This window comes from Thamnophis sirtalis, unplaced genomic scaffold (assembly GCF_051295495.1).
Source record: "Thamnophis sirtalis isolate CommonGarterSnake01/CBP01778 unplaced genomic scaffold, rThaSir2_p1.2 scaffold_7, whole genome shotgun sequence".
Lineage (NCBI taxonomy): Eukaryota > Metazoa > Chordata > Lepidosauria > Squamata > Natricidae > Thamnophis > Thamnophis sirtalis.
This window is the reverse complement of record NW_028261387.1, coordinates 74574964-74602830: the sequence shown is the minus strand read 5'-3', so window position 1 is coordinate 74602830 and position 27867 is coordinate 74574964. Positions and strand designations below refer to the sequence as shown.

Sequence of the window (27867 nt, the reverse complement as noted above, 5' to 3'; positions counted from 1 at the left end):
GCCTCTGCATTTCTTTCTCGCCAAACATTTCTCAATTCGAAGTCATAATTCTCAACTGCTATTTTATTTATGTTGTTTCCAATATTGGTGGCTATTTTTTACTTGCTTTTTATTCTACTTTAATTGTCAGCCTCCCAGAATCATTTATGCAAGATGGGTGGCCATATAAATTTATTAAATAAATAATAATATTAACAGTCAAATTAATACTACCTTTTATCTGTCACAACATTTGTACCATTTATTTTCATTAGTTCTCAAATTTTACTATTTCAAAAGAAAGGGGAAATGTCTCAATCTTTTAACTACCCAACTCATAAGTTTACACTCCTGTGCGCCATCTTGTCCTTACTTATTTTTATTTCTCTTTCTAAGCTAACCTGGAACATTGGGACCTTTTTGCATAAGATTTCTTTGGGTGTATAGTTTTAGTCAGGGACGTGCAGTCAGGGGAGGCAGGGCCTCACCACTGTCATCATGAAAAGAAAAAAAATGTAAAAGGAAAAAGGCTGAGGTAGTTGCTGCCAGAGTCACAATGAATTACTCTGCTTAGTGATTAACTCTTTAAAAAAGCCTCTAAAAAAAGTGCCCTCTACAGGGGGCGGCAGGAGAACGAGGTGCCTCATTTCGTCTATCTTTATGATCACTCGAGCAGAGTTAAGCAAGGGTTAAAAGCCGAAAAATTCCTTATTTAGATGAGGCACGTGGTTCTCATGTCCTCCTGTAGAGGGCACTTTTTTAGAGGCTTTTTTAAACAGTTAAGCAGAGTCATCCATTGGAGACTGGCAGCAGCTAACCCAGCCTGACCTCAGCAGCTTTTGTCTTTTTCCTTTTACATTTTTACATTTTCATCATGGCAGACAAGAGCAGAGTTGAAATCCTTTGTGAAACAGCTGGAAAAGGTATGTGGGTCGGAGGGAGGGGGAGGAATTCAAAATTAATGTAATTTGTAAGTAATTGTATTATTGTAAGTAATTTGTGTGTGTATGTGTTTTACCCACCTCTGCTGGCGCGTGGGCTGGCACTTTTTTTTTATGTTTCAGCAACCCAAAACTGTTAAAGTGGGGAGGCTGACCATTCAGCAGGCATGTTTATAATCATTTTCCGTTTCTGTCTAGGGAGAACCACTTTAAGTGTGGGGTGTCTTCATTAATATAATCTGCCCCTTTCTTCTTCTGATGCTGTTTTGTAGGAGAGGGGAGAAAGATGGGTTCTCCCTTGGTGTGGTAGAGCCCTTCCAAAAGCCCTGGCGCAGCTTTCTGAAAGTCCCGCCAAAACCCTGCCGCTGTGTTTGACATAGGGCGGCTTTTGCCCGCTTGCCTCACCAGCCATAAACCTCACCGCACGTCACTGGTTTTAGTTATATTTTTCATTAATTATTGCTTTACAACTTTTTTGAGATCCAATAATTGCAACTCCTTACATGATACTATGTATGTTACCATACATTTGTAAAAAAAATCTATTTGTCAGTTTTATTTATCTTCAGATTGAATTGTTCATGGTTACAGAAAAGGTGCCTTCTCTTATTTTCATTAGATAGAAAATTGGCAGGATATAGAAGAGACTTTAAAAAAAAGATTCAAAAAAACAAGTTAGCCATGTTATAGGCATTAGCACTACTGATTTAATGCTTAAAGGTAATCAAGATTACTATTTGAATTGCACCCTGAAGCATTTGTAAGCCAATATGACTATTCATATGAGCAGATGATATGATCTCAATAACATGTTTCAGTTGACTGTCTGGCTGCTAGATTTTACATCAGCTGACATTTCTGGACACTCTTCAATGGCAATCCCTAGAGCATATAGAAAGGTAATTTAAGGATATCAGTTACAGTGTCCATATCTGATATATCTTTCAGTGAAGATAACTTCTGCATATCTCCAGAGGCTAATATAGTTATTTATTTTGAGATAAAACATAAAATAATAATAATGTTGAACAGATTTCCCAAGGTTCATTTTAAACTTAATCCAGTATAATTTTAGATATTGGGATTATAGCAATTTAAACAATCATGTAATTTATTATTTATTACATGATTACATTGCGGTAAAAAGACTGGAAGTATGTAAGAGATGTTGGATACTGTTTCAATCTTGTTTTCTTACTTGAAAAACTGAATATGTCAAATCTCAAGTGTGATCTTTTTATTTTGCTGAAGATAATATGAGTGAGGAATCCTCTAAAGACTAATTAGAAGTTTCTTCTAATTGGAGTTGTGGGAACATTTTATTTTACTGCTGCTTGATCAATTGTTCTATCAACCTTTTATCAGTTTTCTTTTCTACACCACTGTTAGTTATTTTGCAGTGCATTTTTAGATGTTCTACTACCATATTTTGGAATGCCATATTATAAAAATAATAATAGTCTAAAGTAATATACATGAGGTTATTTTTGTTAGGATTCTATTTTATGTTATTATATCCTAAAAGCTTTATTAATCTTAATGTGTACATTGTCTGCTTGTATATAATTGTTAAAGGGATTTCATGTGTTAATGAAATGAAATGATAATAGGAGTTTGAAATATATCCTCACTCAAATTCAAATATCTTTACCAACTGGCCAGTCTTTGGGTAGTTTTTACATTAAAAAAGAGAAATAGTTTAATACAGCCATTTGTTATGTTGTGGGGGGAACTATGGGACAATAAGCAGCATATCAAATTAAAGGTTGTGCACCATTCTGTGACTTAAGATATTTGGCCACCTGAAATGTGAGTGTGACTCCTACTATCCTTTAAAAAGTAATTCTGGTGGTCCTCAACTTATAATGGAACCTGCCCATTATGATCATAAGTTGTGATGGTTGTAAAACAGGTCATCATGTGACCGATGCCCCTTTTTTGTGGCTGTCGTTGAGCAAATGTCATTGTCATTAAGCAAACCGGTTGTTCACCATGCCCCTCCCCCAAAAAAACAATTTTTGGCAAAAATGTAAAGCACAGTCACATGACACTGGGATAATGCAAATGGCCATAAATGCTACTGAAAATGAGAGACTGAGTAACGGCTCATGATGACTATACTGGATTGGTTAGGTTGCACTTGGAAAAGTGCAACCTAATCCTGAAAGTACTGGAGGAGCTAAGCCATAAAGAAGTCTATAAATTAAAACCAGGACTTAAATGTAGCTGCAGTATTATTGAATGCTAATGCAGGGCCTGCTGTTTCTGAGATACAGATAAAAATTCTGGGGTCCACAATTTCAAATCTCCTGTCAATCTTTAGTGACTATGAATGCAAGATTCCCATTGGCAATTAATAAGAGTTAGATTATATAGGAGCTTATTTATATTTATTACACATTAGCAAGATAAAAAGTATCCAACACCACATTTTCAAACAGTGAGCCAATTATTGTCCCCATTGATTCCGATATCTGTTATCTAGTTTAAAAATATGAGGAAGATTTTTTCCTGCAAACTAACTCTTCACAATTAATTTCCAAGCAGCTTCAGTTTTTTTGTGCAACAAATTCATATTTAAAGAAATCCTCCAAACATAAGTTAGTATGTATTGTGGATGGAACTTGATTTCCTTTATTGACGGGGAAAAAAAATGCTTGTGAGTGGGGTTGAGGTTTATTTTTTTTGTACTCTTACATTGCAACAGTTAATTGCTGTTAACTGTTCAGATTATCATGGATGAAGCAATTTTTAAATTAAATTTTAAGTGTCTGGTATAAATTGTACCGGTAGTTAAGAACAGAATCTCAGTAACACTGCAGCAGAACAATTTAATATAATAGTGAAAAAAATATTCAATAAAAGTGAGCAGAATACTTTGACAAAGATTAGTCTCTTCATAAGTAATGGTTTGCCCTAATTATTTGATTGGATAATTTATAAGATAATTGAAATTGAAGAGTATATTAGCCAGGTATTTGGGCTATGTCCATTAGTATACAGCATGTGCAAGAAAGAAATATATTTTTTAAGATGGTTTTAATAGACTTGGAGGAGATTCTCTTACATAGTTGAAAGCCCAGATAAGACACTGAAAAGAAAGGAATGACCAATAGGTGCAAATGGTTACTGAAAAGTATAGATGCAACCGAAGATTAGCTGATGCTTGAGATTAGCTGTTTTTGGTGAATGTAATCCTTTTCCATTCTCTCTTTCTTCCTCCCCCCCATCCCCTTTCCTGTTATTCTCTTGGCTTCATTTCTTCCCAATTCTATTCCTACTTTTCCTTTCCTTCTCAGGTGCAGATGCCCATTCCACCAACTCCTTATTCTGTATTAATTTTATGTCTTTTATTTTTTTTACTGTATTTTGGAAAGAAGAGAATGTGTGTCAGAACCACTTGTAAATGATATAAGCTACCTGCTGGGCAGGAGCCAGAGCCATTATTAGAGCCTACTTTGTGCCGGTTCGGGTGGTAAATGGAACTATTTACAATACAATACAATAGCAGAGTTGGAAGGGTCCTTGGAGGTCTTCTAGACCAACCCCCTGCCTAGGCAGGAAACCCTATACCATTTCAGACAAATGGCTATCCAACATCATCTTAAAGACTTCCAGTTTTGGGGCATTCACAACTTCTGGAGGCAAGCTGTTCCACTGATTAATTGTTCTAACTGTCAGGAAATTTCTCCTCAGTTCTAAGTTGCTTCTCTCCTTGATTAGTTTCCACCCATTGCTTCTTGTTCTACACTCAGGTGCCCTGGAAAATAGTTTGACTCCCTCTTCTTTATGGCAACCCCTGAGCTATTGAAACACTGCTATCATGTCTCCCCTAGTCCTTCTTTTCATTAAACTAGACATACCCAGTTCCTGCAACCGTTCTTCATATATTTTTGTCTCTGCCCTTGTTGCCCAGTGGCTGCATTTGGGTGACTTAGTCCCTCTCTGTAGGGAACAATACCGAGGTTCACCTAAAGTGTCGCTGTGAAGAATATTCTATGCACCTGGCAGACAAAGTTGGACTCCAACATTCAATGGAAGTAGTGGGGCCTACATTTTGCAAGGTGATATGGGAAAGGTTTGAGCCCATGGAACCTGAGGAAATGAACAGAGCACTCTCAGTTGCTAGTTCAGCCACTTGTGTGTTGGCTTCTGCTGGCTAATTAAGTCCATATGGGAAGGACATGTTACATTGGTCTGGACGGTAGTTAATTCTTCAAGAAAGGGAGTGATAGTACCAGCTCTTAAAGAGGCAGTAGTGTGCCCCTTCCTCGCTTGACTCGTTTGTTTGCACAGCTTCTGTCTGGTCTCCAATGTTCTCTTTCTAGGCAAGGTGGTGGGGAGAGAGGTCACAACATCTTCAGAGAACCCTGAATGAGGCAGATTATCTAGACCCCTTTCAGTAGGAGTTAACAGCGGGGTTTGGGACTGAGAGGACATTGATTGTACTCATGGATTATCTCTGGCAGAAGTGAGATGGAGGTAGTGCATCCATCAGGCTCTTCTTGACCTCTCAGTGGTGTTCCATACCACAGATCGTGATATCTTTCTGGGCTGATTTCAGGAATTGGAAGGTGAATGGCACTGTAGTGTACTGGTTGTTCTCCTTCCTCAGGGTTCGGCCTCAGGGTACTTTTGTGTCTCCCCTTCTATTTAGCATTTATATGAGGCCACTGGTTGAGGTCATCCAATGGTTATCAATATGCTGCTGATACCCAACTTTATATTTCTACCCCAGGCCCTTTGAGTGATGCTGTGAATGACCTATCCCAGTATCTGGAGGCTTTAGGGGACTAGATGGGTGATATGAACACTGACTCAATTCGGGCAAAATGGAGTCGCTGCAAGTATTGGGACAAGGAGACAAGATTCTTCCATGTTTAGTTCTGGATGGGGTTACACTACTTAAGACTAACCCAGTGTGCAATATGGTGGCTCCTGCTCAAAGAGCAGATGGCAGGCGTGGCTAGGAGAGCCTGTGCACACCCATATCTGGACCAGGAGGCCCTGCTCACAGAAATTTATGCCCTTGTAACCTCTCGTTTAGACTACTGTAATACACTCTACATGGGGCTGTCCCTGAAGAGTATTCGGAATTTTCATCTATTGTAGAATATGGCTGAATAGTAGTAAATGGTACCAGATGTACACCTCATGTAACACCATTTCTGCCTCAGCTGCATTGATTACTGGTGTGATTCCAGGTGCAATTCAAAGTGGTGGTTGTCACGTTTAAAGGCCTACATGGCTTGGAACTGGGATACCTCTTTTTCCAAGGGTCTCCATCTGTTCAACCCGATTTAGCAGAATGGGCATGCTGCAGATCTCGTCAGCCAAAGGGTGTCAACTTGTGAGGAAAAGAAGGCAGGCTATTTATGCAGTGGCCCCTGCTCTATGGAACATCCTTCAGCTATTGGGCCCAACCCTGTTAGCCTTGTGTAAGACTAGAGAAACCTGATCCAAAATGTGTATATCTAGGAATTTAGATAATGGTTCAAGACACTGCTGCATAAAATGTTCACACTTGGGCTCCCAGACAGAGTAGCTGTAGGAGTACTTATGGAAGGGATTGTAAGTAAAATGTGTATTTGAGGGGACAATCTTACAAATCATGTTGGGCTATTAATTTGGCTGAATGTTAATTACCATAGATTGTTAATAGGAAGTAAGTGATACTGTAGCGATTCTTCCATTGTTTCTTAAAATAAAGTTCTCAATACAGTAGTATTTAATATAATTATGTTGCCTTAACAGAACTAATTCAAAATATATTTTGTGCCTTAAAAAGAAGCCAAAATATCATTATTACGTGCTTATAATATATCATAGCAATTCATCTAATTGTCCAATTCCTTTGGTAAAAGAGTTTTAAGTATGGAGACATGCTAGATAGATCACAGCTTCATTGATTTCTGTAATAGAAGTTGTTAGGTTTAAAACATTACTTAATTATGCATACTGTTTTCAGTAGCATAGTAAATATATCTGTGTCGCTTTCTTTGTGTATCTTATTCTCTCTCACACACACATACGCACACACCAAAAAGTGCAGCCTGGACCTAATATATTTGTAAGATTGGGTTCACAGATAAGGAGGCTGGAGATGGTTGGCAGACAAACAGCTGAAAGTTATTCCTGTTATCCTTGAAAAGAATCGCTTACCAGTTCACAGGAAAGAAATTAGAAAGAACTAAGAAAGTCTCTTTACTAATGTATTATGGGATAAATAAAGTTCTTGGAGGGTAATAGTTCAGTTTCAATATTCTTGTAATTAGCTTAAGTCTCAATAAACATTTTAAAAGAAGTTTCATTGTGAACCATGCTTTGAAATTATTTCTGATTTGAGTCAGCTATTAGAAAGCCTAACACCTTTTTTTCCAGCTCTGTCTCAATCCATCTCACCACCCCAGCTCCATCTTTTTCCAGTGGTTGCTTTTTACATTGAGAGGAAATTTAATTATTTGCATGTTTCAGTTATAGAAGTTTGTGATCCACATCAATTCTATATAGCATAAAGAATAAAACTCTTCATGTATCCCTAAATCCTGATTATATTTTTTTTCAATACCACAGAATTACTAAGCAAATGAATAATGGTTTGTGTAGTTTGCCTCTAGTTGAAGATCCCATGCATATGATTTGGAAAAATTATATTTAATGAATATAAACTGTGTTTTCAAATGCTTGGTGTGCTGAATGAAAGATTGTAACTGCATAAACATTAAGTGGGGGCTGGTTGGTCATATTTGCTTATTTTAATTTTAAAATGCAAATTTGTTTTGAAACCAAACCTGTCTTTCTTGCCTACATTTCAGTCAGAACTAAGACATGGTCCGTTTTACTATATGAAGCAGCCACTCACCACAGATCCTGTTGATGTTGTACCGCAGGATGGACGGAATGATTTCTATTGCTGGGTTTGTCACCGGGAAGGCCAAGTCCTCTGCTGTGAACTCTGCCCTCGGGTTTATCATGCTAAGTGTCTGAAACTGACAGCGGAGCCAGAGGGGGATTGGTTTTGCCCAGAATGTGAGGTATGAGGCCCATATTTGTTTCCCTGCTCCTAATTTCTCACTTTCTAGAAAATTGTTCTTTTACCATGTAGTCCATGTCTTGAAAAGATAGGTTAATGTAAATAATCATACAAATTAAGGCCTTTACCATATTTAGCAGTTTTATATTTTGATATGATATTGTTTTTTTTATTCACAATTTATTTTTGTAGTCTCGTTGGATTTGCTATCATGGAGAAGGGCAGGATGTGAAGAGAAAATAGAGGATACTAAGATTACATGCTATCATGATAAAATGTTTTACTGTGGTATTTTCCTAATTTTATTTTGAAATTATTCATTTTGTGTATTAAGTATTCTTTGTATAGGTTGAAAACATTTTAGAACAAAGCAGTTTCCAGAAATTTAAAATACCATTTAAAAGACAATTCTAGACCATGGTCATGCTCAAGAAAGATTGGGACAATAAGTTGACTAGATTCAAAGTTGATCACTCTTAGAAAATTCATTGAAATTAATGAGATTTAAGGAGGTAGTAGTTCCATTGATTTCAACATAATTAAATCTAGATTCAGGCTATGCATTTCAGTGTATCTAGTTCATTGCCTTATGGACCTTTAAAATCAAATAAATAAGTAGCTTGACACTGCTTGATTTCCCAGTCTGTTTTATAGCCCTAAGTTTTCCTAGTGGTCTGCCATCCAAATACTAACATGATGGGACCCTACATAGCTTTTTGATATTGGTCAGACGCATTCATGTACCCGGACAAAACATCTACGCTCCCTCATGGAGAAATAGCACAGTATTTTCATGAACATGGGATATCTGTGGCATTCATAATTCATCCTAATATAAAATAAATTTCAGTGTTTGTTTTTGCATGTGAAAATTGTGAATTATTGAGAATTTTCAGTATTTTTGATTTTTATTTTTAGAAAATTACTGTAGCAGAATGCATAGAAACACAAAGTAAAGCTATGACAATGCTCACTATTGAACAGCTATCCTACTTGCTCAAGTTTGCACTACAAAAAATGAAACAGCCAGGGGTAAGAAGATATGTGTTGATATTTGACTGTAGTGTGTATTATTGCTTGTTTGAAAATAAATTGTCTTTAGATTTCTAATTACACAGTATGTGCTAATATTGCACAATGTCTGGTATGGACTCTGTGCATGTGTGTGTGTGTGTGTGTGTGTGGGAGAGAGAGAGAGAGTGATCTATCTATCTATCTATCTATCTATCTATCTATCTATCTATCTATCTATCTATCTATCTATCTATCAATCATCTATCATGTTGCCCATCTCACCGAGGCAATTCTAGGCATCGTATACCATATCAATAAAAAATACCATATAAAACCTTAAAAAATAAATAAAGAACATAAATTTAAATTTTAAAATTTGCTTTTGAAGAGGAAGAGCATTGCTAGATCTGCTGTGTGTTTGACAATGTTTTAATAAAAAAACACATAGGTATATTCCTGGGCAAGTTTCTAAATATGAATGTATTACATTAAAGTTACATGAACACATACACATATATGTTTGTTATACATATATGATCATGTAACAATTATAGGAAGTAGTCAAACCTAATTAGGTCTTGTGGCTTTGGGATGCTGCAACAGTCATAGGTCTGAGGACTTTTGTAATTTTGAACTGGGCAATTGTTAAGAGAAGTCTACCTGTACAGTATGTTGTCCTTTGATCATGAATGCACAGTGAATGCCAATGATTATAATATAAGAAGTCTGATTTCCAAACTTTTACCGAATCAAATTTAAACAAATGATACTTGCTCAATTTGATTGACTAACTAGATTGCAAACCAAATCACCCTGGTTTTGACATGTTATTTGTTTTTACGCAATATAATTGTTTTTAGGAGGATTTGTATTGTATTGTATTTGTAACTGTAATTTTTTTGTGTTTATTGAAACAGACAGAGCCATTTCAAAAACCAGTTTCACTGGATCAGCATCCAGATTATGCAGAATACATCTTTCATCCAATGGACCTTTGTACGTTAGAAAAGGTTGGTAGGCAGGAAGGAAATTATTTCTCTATATATTAGATCATTGTTATTTTTTTTTCAATGTGATAAATATCTTTCTTTCAAATGTATGAAGTTCATTAAGAAATTCATTAAGTTTAAATATGGAGTTAGAAGGGATCTTAGCTTACGGGTCATTTAATCCAGCCCCTCTGAAGGTTCCATTTGGACATCTCTGACTAATGACCATCAAGTCTCTAATGAGGATCTCTTCCAAAGGGGACTCACCACTTCCTGGTTGACAGATCGTAGAGACAAAAAGATTCCTTTGACATCTAGCCTCAATCTCCTTTGTTATATTAATCCATTGGTTCTGGTCATGCCCTCTGGAGCAATAGAGAATGTCCACTTGCTGTATGTGACAGTTTTCTTAATTATTGTCATGTGTCCCCATAGTTGTCACTTTTGCAGGACAAACATTCCCAGAACCTTTAACATAGGTCCGATTAGTTGTCTAGTTTCAGGAAGCATATCATTTTTACTTTTATCTAAGAGCTTTCTGCTTTTATTTCATTTCTGAGTTTTGGAAATAAGTGCATGCAAAGTTTCTGACAGAGTGGGAGAGGCAAAGAGTGAGATGTTAATTCTCTAATTTAATTTAACTACAGAGGGAATTCAAATATCTGTTTTATAGAATCAATTTTGAGGCTAGCTTCAAATGTGCTTTTTTATTTTATTTTAAATGACATAATTTAAAAATAAAGTAGCTGAATTCTTTTTTTTCAAGTGTATTTTGGTGCTCTGTCCCATGATAGAAAGTAGATTTTCATATATAAAAAAAGAAGTGATCATAACAATACTTGTTTCAAAATTCCTATAATTTGGTCAAACTTCAGTAATTATATTTAATAAGCTGTAATTATATTCCAATAATGTTGGTAGCCAAAATGATACCTAATTGATTATATTGAGGTTTATAATATCTTTTTTATAACTCATTCCTGAATCTACTGTTTACTTCCAGTTGATATTCTAATTTTAATTTTTCCATTCATTTATTTGGAATAAAAGTATTAAGGAAATATGATATAGTAGATAGCTTATGTGTTTAGATATTATTTCTTCATTTTAATACAATGTTTATATCCTTTTCAGAATGTTAAAAAGAAGATGTATGGTTGCACTGAAGCCTTTCTGGCTGATGCCAAATGGATTTTGCACAATTGCATTATTTACAATGGGGGTATGTATATGCATATTTCCTTGAAGGTACAGGTAGTCCTCATTTAATGCCCACAATTGGGACCAATAACTCCATTGGGAAGTGATGTCATTAAGGGAGATGCCATATCAACCTGATAAGCTTGCAACTTTACTTCTGTTGTCATTAAGTGAGATACTGCGTGATCATAATTGGTAATTTTACTGCTGGCTTCTCTGTTGATTCTGCTCATCAGAATCTGGCTGTGAAATCCACAAATAATCAAGATAAGCAACGAATTAGCGAACACCTAGAAGTAAACAAAGTAATAGCCAAAAGCCAAAATGGATTTATCAAAAACAGATCATGCCAGACTAATCTTATTGCATTCTTTGACAAAGTGACAAAATTAGTGGACTAGAGGAATGCTGCTGATATGGTTTACTTGGACTTTGAAGGCATTTGATAAGGTAGACCATAACCTACTACTAGATAAAGTAGAAGAATGTAGGTTAGACAGCATCACCACCAGATGTCTTCATAACTGGCTGGCCAACCACATTCAACGTGTAGTCCTCAATGAAACTGCATCTACATGGAGGGAAGTATGCAATGGAATACCCCAAGGCTCTGTTTTAGGCCCAGTACTCTTCCACATCTTCATCAATGATTTGGATGAGGGAATAAATGGGGAACTCATCAAATTTGCATATGACACCAAGCTGGCGGGAATAGCCAACACTCCAGAAGCTAGGTTTAAGATACAGAAGGATCTTGACAAACTTGAACATTGGGCATTATCTAACAAAATGAAATTTAACGGTGAAAAAAGTAAGGTTCTACATTTAGGCAAGAAAAACAAAATGCACAGGTAAGTATAGGTGATACCGTGCTCAATAGTAGTAACTGTGAGAGGGATCTTGGAATCCTAGTGGACAACCACTTAAACATGAGCCAGCAGTGTGCAGCAGCTGCCAAAAAAGCCAACACAGTTCTAGGCTACATAAACAAAGGGATAGAATCAAGATCACGTGAAGTGTTAATACCACTTTATAATGTTTTGGTAAGGCCACACTTGGAATACTGCATTCAGTTTTGGTTGCCACGATGTAGAAAAGATGTGGAGACTCTGGAAAGAGTGGAGAGAAGAGCAACAAAGATGATTAGGGGACTGGAGACTAAAACATATAAAGAACGGTTGCAGGAACTGTGTATGTCTAGTTTAATGAAAAGAAGGACTAGGGGAGACATAATAGCAGTGTTCCAATATCTCAAGGCTTGCAACAAAGAGGGAGTCAAACTATTCTCCAAGGCACCTGAGGGTAGAACAAGAAGCAATGGGTGGAAAATAATCAAGGAGAGAAGCAATTTAGAACTTAGGAGAAATTTCCTGACAGTTAGAACAATTAATCAGTGGAACAGCTTGCCTCCAGAAGTTATAAATGCTCCAGCACTGGAAGTCTTTAAAAAAATGTTGGATAGTCATTTGTCTGAAATGGTATAGGGTTTCCTGCCTAGGCAGGGGGTTGGACTAGAAGACCTCCAAGGTCCCTTCCAACTCTGCTATAGTATTATATTAAATATTAATCATGTAACCCTAGGGACACTGTAAAGCCCATAAGTGTGAGGACCAATTGTAATGTTATTTATTCAGGACTGTTAGACCAGTCTAACTTCGAATAGTCATTAAACAAGGCAGTCAATAAGCAAGGGAAACCTGTAATTAATTTTTATACTATAAATTGAAGTAAATGGCCCAGAGGCTCCAAGTAGAAAGAACGCAAACCTTTTCAAAAATTTATTAATGAAAGTAGTGTGTGTTTTCCATTGTTCCTCTAGTGTCGTCCCCCCCCCTCCAAAAAAAGAATAGAAGGCTTTTGTGATGCAAATCTTTCCCAAATCAATCTGGTTTTTTCCAACATTTTAAAATCTGCTATCAATAGAAAGAAACATGCTGAATTCAGCCCTAGGTGACTCAAAGAGCAAATTTATCCCTTTCCCTTCTCTCTTTCAATTTAATATTTTTTTTAGTTAGATGGGACAGTAAATATTTAATATTTTTAGTTGAGATTCTATAAACAGGTCTTTGAAAATAACTTTTTTCACATTGAGGTTTTATACTGAGATTAGTCTTGTGTGTGTTGTATATTAATATATAAACTGTGAAATATTTTAGATCTCCTTTATAATAATGCTATAATTTGCAAATTTAAATAAATAATATCAGGTGTGATATATCTGTAAGACAGTGATGTGCAGGCAGGGGAGGCAGAGCCTCACCACTGTCATCATGAAAAGGAAAAAAAAATGTAAAAGGAAAAAGGTTGAGGTAGTTGCTGCCAGAGTCACAGTGGATTACTCTGCTTAGTGCTTAACTGTTTAAAAAAGCCTCTAAAAAGTGCCCTGTACAGGAGGAGGTGGGAGAACCATGTGCCTCATTTAGTCTGACTTTATGATCACTCGAGCAGAGTTAAGCAAGGGTTAAAAGCTGAAAAAATCCTTATGTAGATGAGGCACATGGTTCTCTTGCCTCCTCCTGTAGAGGGCACTTTTTTTAGATGCTTTTTTAAACAGTTAAGTAGAGTCATCCATTGGGGACTCTGGCAGCAGCTAGCCCAGCCTGACCTCAGCAGCTCTTGCATTTTTCCTTTTACATTTTTACATTTTCATGATGGCAGGGAAGAGCAGAGTTGAAATCCTTTGTGAAACAGCTGGAAAAGGTATATGGGTCAGAGGGAGGGGGAGGAATTCAAAATTAATGTAATTTGTAAGTAATTGTAAGTAATGTGTGTGTGTGTGTGTTTGTTTCTTCACTCAAACAAACTCTCAATTTGAGAGAGAGTTTGTTTGAGAGGGAAGGGGGTAGGAGTCGGGGAGGCAGGGAGGGCAGCCTGCCAGCTTTCTTTCTCTGTGTCCACAGCAGCCTGCCAGCAGAGGCGGGTCTTTTGCCCGCCTCTGCTGGCGGGCTGGCACTTTCTTTTGCCCAGAGGCAGGCAGTTCAGGTGGGCTGGTGCTTTCTTTCTTTTGCCCAGAAGCGGGCAGCTCAGGCGGGCTGCTCGCTTCTGGGCAAAAGAAAGAAAGTGCCAGCCCACCAGCCAGCCCACCAGCTCGCTTTCTTTTGCCCGCCTCTATGTCCGCAGCTGGCACTTTCTTTCGCTCGCCTGTCAGAACTCAGGCGGACGAAAGAAAGAAAGCGCTTTAGACAGTGGGATGTCGGGGGAGAAGACTGCCTCACCAGCCATAAACCTCACCGCACGTCACTGCTGTAAGAGACATTCGTCTTTTAAAATTAGGTCAAAAAGGTGCATTTAAACTGATTTCTCTGGGAATGCTACAAGGTAACGTTAAAGAAAACATTACGTAATAATGATAAATTCAGTAAGAATGAATTTGTGAAGGTTGTGGCTCTATTACATCTGGGTTTATGAATGACTTACTTTTATGACTGGCTAGATTTCTACTGGCTAGATTCAAGATTTGTATTTAATTAATTTTGCCTTTTGAAACATGCATGTCAAACTGTATTTGTTTTCACTCTAGATTCATAAAACAAATAATAAGTATATTTTGTAACAGAGATTAATTAGACATCTGTATTTATCTGTTTCCTCAGGAAATCACAAATTGACACAAACAGCAAAAGTCATAATTAAAATCTGTGAACATGAGGTATGTATTTCCAACTTAGCATTTATTTTTATTATACCAATTTAACTTAACAATTTTATGTAATGCTAGGAAAACTTAGAAATCATAGTTTTAGTATTACATTAAACATTACATTACATAAAATGAAGTAGAATTTCAAAATTTCAGGAATTGAATAATCTCTATTCCAATTTTTAAATTACAGTCCTCTTCTCATGTATCTAAAAGAATAAAGTCTATAAATAAAATATTTAATTTCATAGACATATATGGAACTCCTGTGCCTATTAGCAATAGCAATAGCAGTTAGACTTATATACCGCTTCATAGGGCTTTCAGCCCTCTCTAAGCAGTTTACAGAGTCAGCATATTGCCCCCAAAACAATCTGGGTCCTCATTTTACCCACCTCGGAAGGATGGAAGGCTGAGTCAACCCTGAGCCGGTGAGATTTGAACAGCCGAACTGCAGAACTGCAGTCAGCTGAAGTAACCTGCAGTGCTTCATTTAACCACTGCGCCACCTTGGCTCTACTAGGCATATAGACTAACTAATTGATGACATAAATATCAAGTTACAATTTCAGATTATATATAAATCAGACTATAAATTATTTTCTGTAATTTGGTTATTTTATAGCATTATTCAAATATTTTAAGTTTATAAAAAATCTGTTTTGAAAAATATGGATCTAGATGTGGCATTGCCAAGTTGAAAACACCTTTGAAAGTATTAAAGATAATAGGCTATGTCCAAAGTTCATTGACCTTTTCAACATGTAGTGGAAGTCTGCAGCTTTCCTCCTTCTACACTCCTCTACAATAATCCTTTAAGAAAACAGATTGTGCTGATAAATATTGTTCCATCAACAGACAAAGGCAAATTGTTTGCCATACAGAAACATAAAAAGTCCGAGGATCTTATAAAAACTCAACATGCCAACCTCCTATAATTTTTTTGCTTAAATCTATTGCTTAAAGTTTTTCTTATGCAAAACTATGGCTATTGCTATCCATTTATTTATATATAGTCATTGTTTAACTGTATAGTAAAAGACTGATGTTGAATCTTGTGAAGCAGCACAAAATAATTATTTGGGGTAGAAAATTATAAATGACTTCCATGTTACTCTTGATTGCAGGATAGAATAGAATTGTAAATGCATTTAATCTCATGCTCCAACTCCATAATAGTTCATTTTTGTTTTTACAGATGAATGAAATTGAAGTATGTCCAGAATGTTATTTAGCTGCTTGCCAAAAACGAGAAAATTGGTTTTGTGAACCTTGTGTAAGTAAAAAAGGATGGGGGGGGGGGGTTGTTAAATGATAAATAACATATATAGAAGCACAGTGGATTTCATTTTTATACATATTGTTTTAAATGAAGGTTCTTCTGTTTATGCTCAAAACCCACACACTGCTGCTGATAATTAATAGAAATTGAGTAGTTAGTCTTTTCTTCATTCTAGTATTTCTCAAGAAAAATATAAGAAATCTAGATTTGGTTAATATTTTCAAATCTTAAAATCAGTTGGCATTATTATTCCGACGTGCATACTAGAATGACATAGAACCCTCAAAGTATTCAAATATATATATATATTGAAACGTTTGAAATCTAACAATCAAGGTATTTTTAAAAAAAATCAAATCTCAGAAGCCCTTACTTAAAAAAAATAATAAAGAAAATATAAAGTATCACATTTATGCTGTAAATCCTGTCATTTATATGTTTTTAGCCTGCCTGGAGTTCTTATGATTTGGAGAATATACAGCAAGTCCCTGTGTTAAGAACACTCCAGTTAAAGGACAACTGATAGTTAAGAATGGAGCCCATTGCATCATACTCCAAGTTAAACATATAATGATTCATGTTAAATATTCAATGGTTCAAGTTCATTACTCAGTAGTACTTTTATACAGCATTATATCCAGCTGCTATACAAATTTGATTTAAGAATAGGTGTTGGAAACAGAACCTTGTTCTTAAACTGGGGACTGCTTGTTTAGTAGGGGAACTATTTGAGAATGATATGCACATGATATGACATATGCATATATACACACATTTTAAGTAGCAATAGCAGATGTTTTATTTCTTTTATACTTACAACTAGCACAGTATAGACATGAAATTAAAAAAAAGTGAAACAGTAACACATTACAGTTAATTCTCACATCATAATATAAAATATGGTGTCTTTAAACTAAAAAAATCCATAACAGATTTTGTTATTCTTATGTTATTGTTATAAACTATAAATTATATCTATGTATGATAGAGACTGCATTACAGTCTATATTTTGCAAAATCCTAAAATAACCTAAGAGTATACTTATGTTCATGTGATCCATTTAACCTCAACTGACAGGAGGAAAATTCAAAAGTAATATTAGAAAATATTACTTCACAGAAAGAGTAATGGAAGCTTGTAACCAACTTCCCAGCTGAGGTAGTGGGTTAATGATTAGTAACTGAATTTGAACATGCTTATGATAAACACATGTCCATCATCCAGCAAATTTAAAAATAAAATAAATCTAAAAATAATTTTAATTAATTAATTAATTTTTAAAAAAATCAAAAAGGCAGACCTAGATCTCTTTCTGCCAGCAGTTTTCTGTTTCTGTGATAACAGAGAGCTATATAGAAGCATTATTTGCACCATCCAAATGTAAGCATTTTCCTGAATATATTCCTCTGCAATAGTAATATTCTGATTTTTTAAAATTAAAATTATGAATATTGTATTTTGAGGATGGAGTATCTCTATGGATTAGTTTAAATTAATTTGATATTTGAATTATTGTTTTGAAGTTATCTCCGAACAATCAAAATGAAGCAAACATTCACTGGAAACTAGTTGCTACAGAGAGAACAGGTTTTAAAAGAAGACAAAAATTGTTTTAATAAGATGGGAAAACTCTGAAAGCTATACAGAGAATGACTTCATTTAAAGTTGTACATTTGAGACATTTTTACAATCTCAGTCATATAAAAACTATTGTCTTGCATGTCAGCAGTTAGAAAATAATGCATGGCTTAAAATAGTTTTCTCACCATGTGGTCACTATGCACTTTCCTCTAGAGCAATCCACACCCATTGGTTTGGGCTAAACTCAAGGGTTTCCCATTCTGGCCGGCTAAAGCACTGAGAGATAAAGATGGTCAAGTTGATGCTCGTTTCTTTGGTCAACATGACAGGTGGGAATTAATCAAAAGATGATGGAATAATTCAGATCATTCCTTTTTGGTGAATGATTAGGTGGTAGCTGCATTAGTTAAAATGTTAATATTCTGCAAATAGTGATTTTTGTACATAATATAACAAGCACATTGGGATAACTCATTTTAAAAAATCTAAAAAGATAACATAATTTTGTCCACTGAAGTGATACATTTAGTCAGTTTTGGTAACCAATGTTTATATGTTACCAACCATGACAGAAATATGGATTAGAAGGTCCGTTGTAGTTAGGATTTATAAAAGGATTTTTTGTTCAGAAATGGTCATAGTGGACCATTTACTTTACTTGAGTGCTGTAAAAAGGAGGAATTTTCAGGGCTGGCTACATAAAAGCTCTAAACCTCAGTGTAAATCATGAGGGAAGGATTTATCCCACATGGTTTGAAAGTTTTGACATTTATTTAAGTGACAGAAAAAGTCTCTTTGTTTACTGCTATCATTTCTATGATACAATTACAGGATTTCTAACTACTTCTAGTGTTCTTTACTTAACAGGAAACTTTATGTATACATAGACTTCATGAAGAGAGCCAATTAAAATATGGGCTTTTATTTTTATGAAGAAAGTAATTGTTTTCCTGGATTTTGACTAGTATCCCCAAATATGTAGAAATGTTTATATTTATTATGGGGGAGCCTTCTTTTACTGTCCTGTTGGTTCAGCATGAGGCCACCAAATGTAACAGAAGAAAGAATTATTCATATATACTAATAGTTTTTGGTTAGTCCTAGGAAATCACCACATATGTAGAATGGACTAAATGATAATGTAAACATAAATTTGCAAAATGATTTGCTGTGCAGCAAGAAAGTAACTGAAGTTGACGGTTATTTCTTTGTTATTGTATCATATTCCGTTTAAGAAATTTGAATTGCAATATATAGTCTTCTTTTGTATAGCATCTGGTATTTGTAGGTTGGATTTTGAATTTCCTTAATTGATTTTTAATTAATTGTTTTCAAAGCTGTGTTTCTAGAACTATTATTTTTTTCTAGGGACTGATTACGTAGTTCTTTCAGTTTACAATTAATTGCTAAATAAAATTTCTATCTTAAGCATGTATCAAACACCCATTGAAAAGTGTAAGAATTGCCTTTAACCGTGTTTAGAATTGAATAGAAATTAGATACCATACCATTTATATGGTTTCTTTTACTGTCTTATTTGCAGGGCCTGGGTTCCAGTAAATAATTGCTACCTCATGTCTAAAGAAATTCCTTTTTCCGTGAAAAAGACTAAAAGCATATTCAACAGTGCAATGCAAGAGATGGAGGTTTATGTGGAGAACATTCGTAGAAAGTTTGGCGTTTTTAATTATGCACCTTTCCGGACACCATATACTCCCAACAATCAGTACCAAATGTTGTTAGACCCTTCAAATCCTGGGGCTGGAACTGCTAAGACAGATAAACAAGAGAAAATCAAACTTAACTTTGATATGACAGCATCACCCAAGATTTTAATGAGCAAACCTATGCTAAGCAGCAGTACTGGACGAAGAATTTCCCTAACAGACATGCCACGTTCACCAATGAGTACAAATTCATCAGTACACACTGGATCTGATGTTGAACAGGATGGAGAGAAAAAAGCAACCTCTAGCCACTTTAGTGCAAGTGAAGAATCCATGGACTTTATTGATAAAAGTACAGGTAAGAGTACAGAATCTAGATCAATTGGTAGTTGAACTTTATCATCAACCAGTGCATGGAATTTCATAAAACTGGAAGGAAAGTTTGTCTAATGCTTTATAGGATGTGTTACTACCGGTAGACTCAGGTGCAGCAGTATTGCTAAAGCTTCTAGCCAATGTTCTTGGGACCAATTATAAGAGTAGGTTAGAGACATAAAGATTGTCTCCCACACTAATAACAGGGTAAATTGTGGTAGGTCAGTCGCCTGGGAAGAATTTAAATTATAATGTAGGGAAGAGCCATGAGTTATTGAACAAAAAGTATCACAGTAGAGGGGCTTCATGCCGGAAGAGGAGCATGATATGGTTATTTGGTTCAAGCAAACTAGTACATAGAAAAACACTTTGTAATCTTCAGGGTTAATTGGACTCTCACTCCCATTTATATCCTATGCACTCAATAATTTTTCAGCAAGGTGTCTGCTTAATGCCCTGCAGTTTTATATCATATTAAATCATTGTGGATCACACCCCTAATTTAAAAGAAGTTAGTAGTCTAAAATAAAAATTAATTTCTGGTTGTCCTCAGCTGCTAAATTATAATGAAACAGAATCAGTGTTCAGAGAATACTGAAATGATAAGTATATAATAATAGGGATTGGATTTCAAAATATTTCATGCCATTATTCCAGGTTTTTTGTACATTTTTCTTGGAGTATAGGAAAGAAGAACTTACCTTTCAGAGACAAGATTTGACTTACAGTCAAGGGCAAAAATATTAAGATAATATAAAACAATCAAGTTAATTTATTGTTTCAGGAATATTTATGTCAGCAGCACTGTATTTAAATTTTATGTTTTTGGAAGTTTGGGCCACAGATAAATGAAATAATCTGATCTTGAAGAAATTCAGAATTTGCTTTCTTTTTTAAAACCAATGCTTGCCAAATGTTAAGAGTCAAACAGAATAATCTATTATAAGCCAATTATAATTATTATAATCCATTTAGAAACCTCAGCTATTCTATATCAAGCATTATCCTCAACATACTGATCGGCACCTAATTCCTTAGATGAATGACAAATACTATCAGAAGACCACCTACATGTTGATGTACGGCTGTTTCTGATATAAAGCAAATAAGTAAATGTTACTTCATTTGGATCCAGTCTGGATATCTTTGAACTTGATATTTTTCTTTAAATAATTGTTTTTGTTCTGCCATTTAGCAATTTACTGATGGAAAATACATTTTAAACATTTTAGAATTTTTTTTTAATTTGTTATGCATTCTTGTTTTAATGACACTTTTTAAAATAGAACTGAACAAAATAAATTGTGCCTTATTTGTTTGAACAATGACTTTGAGGTTCTAAATTGTACTTTAGTATATTTGTGATATTCCTGTTACATGTATACATATACATACAAACTAATCATCAAAATCTTAAGAGGATTGAATATGTCACCTAATTTTGAATTCCTGCTCTCTTTCATTTATATTTCTTGGATATTCTATGGTAACAAAATAAAAATATTAGGAATATATGCAATACATATATGTTCAAATTTCCTAGTTTAAGAGTTTGTATTGTATGGTCTCTTGTGAAAAAAAATGATCAGCCACTTGCCACAAGCAGGATTTTATCGGGTCTGTCATTCTATATTTCATGGCTTTTGCTTATGGCTGCCTGGCAGTTTCTATTAGCTTGTCTTTTCTCAGCTATTGCCTTCAGATAGATTTTTTTTTTCAAAGTATTATTGTTATTCTGTAGACTTGATCATTCTCCTGGTCTCTATTGATAACTTTTTCGTTATTTCAAATTGACCATTATTTAGCCACAATAGTTTATATTAATCACTTTAAGTTGCATTAGAAAAAATGGTGTGAAAATAAAAGATTACTCATGGCTTTGCATTTAAAGACTAAACAGCATATTGAAATTATTTTATAACATAAATATTATCCTAGGTTTCTTGCTTAGTTTGATACCAAAAGGGGCAGTTGGAATATGATTTATTTTTGCCAGTCATTATATCTGAACTTAATTAATTAATGAGTAATTAAGTGACAGCATACAAATGTTCTTGGATGATCCCTCAAAAGCTAGGCATAATCTGACCTTAAACGCCACTTGATGAAATATCAGAACTGTAGGCTAGATTGGATATTGAAAAATTCCTGAAGATAGCAGTGACAAACTACAACTTCTTTGCTACCAAAGAAACTACGTAGACATAGAGCAGTAGTCATCCAGATTTGAACATATCTTAAGGGAGTCTTTTTGCTTTGAATTAGTCATTTTTAGAAAAATTAACCATTAAATGTGGGTAATGATTAAATATGGTTCATATTTAATAAATAAATACAACATTTACTACAACAAGAAAAATTAGAAATTTTAATAGCTATAAAAGAAAGAAACAATTTTAAAACTGGATATAACTCTTCTAAAATGGAAGAGTTAGCAAGTTCATATTTTATATAATTCTTGATTTATATAAGCATTCCACCTATGTTCAGTTTCCCCTGAGTATTGGTTAAATGAATTTTAAAAGGCAATAAGAGTTAGAGAGTGGTTAGACATGCATGTTTCATTGGAAGTCTTGAAGAAATTTCTCATTACTTTTGTACCTTGCTTATTTCTTTTCTGAATAGTGTCTCAGCGAGGACCTGTTGCTGCTGTGAGATGACGTTAGACCATTTAAATTTGACTCCATGACCAACATACAAAAGAACTACATTTGCATGTTCCTTATTTGTCTTTTTTTTATTAATTTTGCAAAAGTACCTTAGTAATCATTTCCCACATGGGAAAAAGTGTTTGCTCTCAGTTTTAAATACAATTTGTGACCTTGTGTAGGGAGTTACTGTTCAAAAAGTAAAGCAAAACAGAAGTTACACAGAGGCACTTGACCTTTATCTCGGCTTAAATAACCTCAGTTTATGTTTGAAATTTATGTCAATTACATTCTTTTTCAGCTTCTCCAGTACCAACAAGGACAGGCCAAACAGGAAGCTTGTCGGGCAGTCCCAAACCTTTCTCTCCTCAACCATCAACTCCAACAGCTGCAAAACAAGAAAGAACATCAACTCCAGGCAGCATTCTTAATCTAAATCTTGGTAAAATAAAATTGTCCATGCAATAAGGATATGAGATTTACATATGGTAGTGGTAGTTAGAGGGCACACCTTCTTGCAACTGCTGATACTGAATTTTGGAATTAATATTCTCTTGGTTTTCAGACTAAATGCAATAGGTGCACCTGAAAAAAATGGTCAGTTTTATTTAAATATGATGGCTGATTTTTTAAAAATTTTTTAATTTTTTTTTAAATTTTCAAAACAAACACAACACATCCTTCTTTACATGCTGTAGAAAGTGTATCAGTTGGTTACAAAAAGACTTTCGTGCATTAACTTGTGTATTAACTCAAGTATTTTAACAGATATTTATACATGTTACCATCATCATATCTTCATTTTCATTGGACTATAATTATTTAAACGTCCTTCATCATAAAATATACCAAGATTTAATACATAACCACATACTGGCCTTTCATTTACTATTTCTAAAATCCTCCATTAAGACTGAATCCTTATGTCCTATTCTAGCTAAACATCCATAATATTTAATAACAAAATTTTCTAATCCTCCTTTCCAAATCACTGTTTACAATTTACATCCAGTTTCCTTAAGTTATACCTATATCTATATATACGTTGTTATCCTTATCCCTCCTTTATTTAACTATATCCTGTATCATAACATTTTCCCCCTAATAATCAAAGCTTTAACTGTATCTAAGTTCTTTTTTTAATTAACCTTTAGATATAATCCAAAGGGATTTTTAATCACTAAGTTTAACTAGTTTTAAATTATACTCTTCCATCTATCAACTTGTATCTTTCCAGTAGCAAAACAGTCTCATATCTTCTGCCATTTGTGGTGTCAGTCCTCTAATCATCTCCTTAATCAACTTTGTATGGACTCCGCTTAGCAACTCCTTGCTTATAAAATCTCTCATGTAATCTCAATGCCCTTCTTCTGTTTCCTTAATCAGCTTATCTTTGATTGTTAGTAGTGTTATCAGTGATATTGCTAATAAAATTTCTCTCTTTAAATCCATACTTTTTTTGTTTTTTCTTCTTCTGTATCTTGCCATCTGGGGTAGAGTTCCCCTCCATTTAGTTCCTCTTTCAGTATTCCACTCTTTCCATTTTCAGAGACAAACCAATTACCATAAATATCAGCAAATTTAATTTCTTTATATTCATTTTCCACTTCGATTTTTTGGGTTTTAACCACCATGTTTTCCACTTGATAAACACCCTCAATGATAAACACCCTCAACTTCTTCATTATATTTTGCTGTTAGATGCTCTAAGTCTTCCAGCTTCTTCTCTATCCTCTGATATGTATTTGATAATTTCTGTATTTCTGAGAATATCTTTTGCAGACTTAAGGTTTCTTTCTGCTGTTGAAATTGTGCCATTATCTCCAGCTAACAAACACAGCTGCTCTAGCTTGGAAGGTTAATAAGATTAAGCATAGATTCACAATAACGTTTTGTTTTCATTTTTCTCTGGTTAAAGATATACTTCAAAGGGACATCTGTATGCTTTCTTCTTATCACTCTCTATAACCAAGCAGTGAGACCTTGTAGTGCCAAGCCAAAATAATCAGTGAGAAAAATAGAAGTGTTTCGTTTCCAATACACAAACCTTCCAGCCTTTGAGTAGCAGTGTTATGTTGCATTTTTCCTTGTTTCTTTTTGTATCTTTTTTGTATTTCAAGTTTAAAAAAGGCCGATTCTTAAATGAGTTAGGAGAACACCCACAGTAATGAAAGAGGAAAATTTTAGTCCATAGGTTACAGAGAATAATAAAAGAAAAAAAAATAGAAGAAAACTTAATCCATTCATTTTAAAAGGCTTGCATAAATCCCATCCTTGAAGATAGCATCTAAAAAGTAAGATAACCCACTGTCCAAAACCATTCCAAATTTAATTCTGCCGCTTATTTCTTCTGTTCTCCAATTTAAATTAATTTTAAGTTTTTTTATAGGCAGTCTTTTTTTAAAAAATAGTAAAAGTTCCTCACCAGCTGGAAACAATTTCTCTTTCCGTATCCTTCCATTTTGGAGCCACCCCGACTTTGTCAGCCTTGGCTGGATTTTTTGTCACCAGCTTGAAGAACTTCTCTTGCCTCGATCAGGGACTTTGCGATGTCCCTGAGGTCAGCAAGACGTATTCTTCCTGTTCGCTGTCTCTGCAGGACGGTTTAGGTCTGATTGGACCACCCAGTGGCAAAAGTATCAACTGAGGTCGGAGCATTGAGACAGCACGTCCGTATCGTCGCGACGTTGGCTCCTCCCCCTTATGATGGCTGATTTTTGTGAGGGTGCTGATTGAGGATTGGATAGAATATATTATAGTAGTGTATGGAACTTTTGTACCAACTTAGCCAAGGATTGTTTGTGTCTTATTCAAGGAATGTTCAGAGTGTTGATTACGTACAATCTTACACATAATTAAATGTATAATTCTTATCTACTTCTCTCGTGTCCTAAAATAAGCTATTGTAAGCTTCTAATCGTACTTCCAATATTTGCCGTAGTAATCATTAATAATAGTTAATGAATGTAATTAAATTAGTTTGTGTTTGTTTAAAATTCAGTTACTTAATGGAAATATTTTTAACTTAATATTCTAGATCGTAGTAAAGCTGAAATGGATCTGAAAGAGTTGAGTGAATCAGTCCAGCAGCAATCTACTCCTGTGCCACTGATTTCACCAAAACGACAAATTCGCAGCAGATTCCATATGAATTTGGACAAAACAATAGAGAGTTGTAAAGCACAACTAGGTATGTGTATGCATTTGATATGGTTGATTGTATAGCCACCAAATACATTCTTTTTGTCAATACTTCATAAATATAGTATAATGATACAGTATTAGCTCTTTATCCAAAGAAGCCAGGATTCAGAGCCCTTCATGTTCTGATTTTTGAACAAGCAAATGCTACTTCCATATAGTATTAAAATATGAAGGATTTTCTTTCACAGGATTTTGTAAGATTTGAAATCAATGGGCTGCTATGATTAGATATGTTATATACATGTTCACTGATCACATGGCTTTACTTTTAAACTATAAGCTATTGGAAACAAATGAGGTAAAAATGTTTCTTTTTTATTATTAGGAATCAATGAAATATCTGAAGATGTTGCAGTAGAGCATAGTGACTCAGAGGATTCTGAAAAGTCAGACTCCAGTGATAGTGAATATATTAGTGATGATGAACAGAAATCCAAAAATGATCAGGAAGAAGAAGAAAAAGAAGGTATAAGAAGTGATAAAGAATCTTTAGTTGTGAAAAAAAAACTAAAGCCACCAACTCCAACAGAAGAAAAAGAGGAAATTAAAAGTACGAGCTCAGAAGTGGAGAAAATAAATAGCCCTGTCAAAGAGAAGGCAAATGTAGACTCTGATAAAGAGCTTTCAGAAAAGGGGAAAAGTTTGTCACATCCCACAAAGGAAAAACTGAAAACTAAAGAAGAGACAGACTCACCAACAGTGCATCTCGGTCTAGATTCTGATTCTGAAAATGAGCTAGTTATTGATTTAGGTGAAGACCAGTGTGGCCGTGAGGGACGAAAAAACAAAAAAGAAGCCAAGGAATCGCCTCCTAAACAAGAAGGTAGGATACTTTAACATTTTTTCTTGATCATGAAAATACTGAATACCACTTTCAGAGCTGTCCTGAAAGTCCTTAATAGAATATTTTTTGTATTTCTAGACTGATGAAAACAATTTATTTAAAAATGGATCTGTTGTGTTCTTCTACCTTTGTGCAACCAAAACTTATATGACTTTTACATAAAAGAAACTCTTATATAATAGGAAGGAGTTAGCAACCTCAAGATAATCCAAAGATGTCTTCAGGTACAAAAGTACTTGAGGAATATAAAAAAAGACTACTCCAGCAAGTCAGTACAAGTAGTATAAGTAGTGCTGCTTTAAGGTCCATTTGTTCAGTGACTGTTCAAAGTTATGATGGCACTGAAAGAAATGGACTTCCAGCCAATTGCAGCACCTTCATGGTCACATGATAAAAATTCAGGCCAGCCAGCCCACATTTATGGCTGCCCCTCATCGCCTAGCTCTTCCTTGTCATTTTTCCTGCTTTCTCTTCACTAGTCTAACCCTCCCAGCCATGCATGGGACTCTTTAGACTTGCCACACTGTGGCTCTGGGGTTACTTGCACCCTGACCCACTATTGCTGCGCTGTGCCTCACACACCCCACACCCTTTATACTTGGACCACAACGTGTTGGCGATCTGCACCCTCCTCTTTCTGTCAACAGCCCTGCCCTGCCACATCTTGCCAGCCAACTCTACCCCAATCCCACAGTGCTTGTGCCTTGCTGACCATTCACGCACTTTCCTCCAGTCCCTTTGTGCTCACATGGCACAATGTCTGCCATCCTTGCACCCATTGTTTCCTTCACCTAAGCAGCAGCTATCCCCACCCATGCCTTGCCAGCAACTTGCACACCTTACTTTAGTTCCACTGCCCTCGCATACACAGTCTCCATTAGTCCTGCTGTGCTTGCATTGCATCTTGTCAGCAACTTGTACACCCACCCATACCTTTCCAAGCACCCATGCACCCTCCCTCACTGGGCTACAGCCACTTAGCTGCCTACCAACCTCCTTATAAACCGCCTGGCACTTGCAACTTCTTGCCAGTTTCCCCATTGACTTTACTTTTTGGAAGCTGGCAGGAAGTTGCAAAGAGGTTTTCACTTAACAATATATGGTCCTCATGTAAAAACAGCAATGGGAACTTACATCTGTTGTTAACAGAATTTGCCATCACTTATAAATATGGTCCACATGTTGTACTTTACAACTACATAACGTAGCAATGTAAATTCCGATTCCAGGTACTTTAGTTAACCATGACCGTCTGTGTAGGAAAAGAAAAAGAAAAAAGCACGAGAGAGGGGAATAATGTGAAAAGGGAAATAATATAAGCCAATTGGGTGAAATGGTATAGAAAATCTAATTGTACTGTAGTAGTCAACAAATGGGTGTGATTAAGAAACTACAAACTGTTCCTCCTGTGGCTTGTTTAGGGTTTTATTCAAACAAGCGACTCTGGCTCATTTTTCAGAATGAGTCAG

At 35.2% G+C, this 27867-nt stretch overlaps 1 protein-coding gene across 12 annotated transcripts in view; it reads left to right on the top strand.

The window, feature by feature from the left end:
- The window catches only part of ZMYND8 (zinc finger MYND-type containing 8), a 97757-nt gene that overhangs the window by 49477 nt on the left and 20413 nt on the right, over positions 1-27867 (top strand). For 11 of the 12 annotated variants that reach the window (XM_087720432.1, XM_087720425.1, XM_087720424.1 and 8 more), the window contains 11 exons: positions 7736-7954; positions 8872-8985; positions 9885-9977; positions 11091-11178; positions 14750-14805; positions 15995-16072; positions 17874-17989; positions 19204-19685; positions 22652-22792; positions 25388-25540; positions 25880-26377. In XM_087720432.1, the coding sequence (XP_087576558.1) occupies positions 7736-7954; positions 8872-8985; positions 9885-9977; positions 11091-11178; positions 14750-14805; positions 15995-16072; positions 17874-17989; positions 19204-19685; positions 22652-22792; positions 25388-25540; positions 25880-26377 (2038 nt within the window). The remainder of the gene's footprint in view (positions 1-7735; positions 7955-8871; positions 8986-9884; positions 9978-11090; positions 11179-14749; positions 14806-15994; positions 16073-17873; positions 17990-19203; positions 19686-22651; positions 22793-25387; positions 25541-25879; positions 26378-27867) is intronic. The other variant, XM_087720433.1, reaches the window with a different exon arrangement.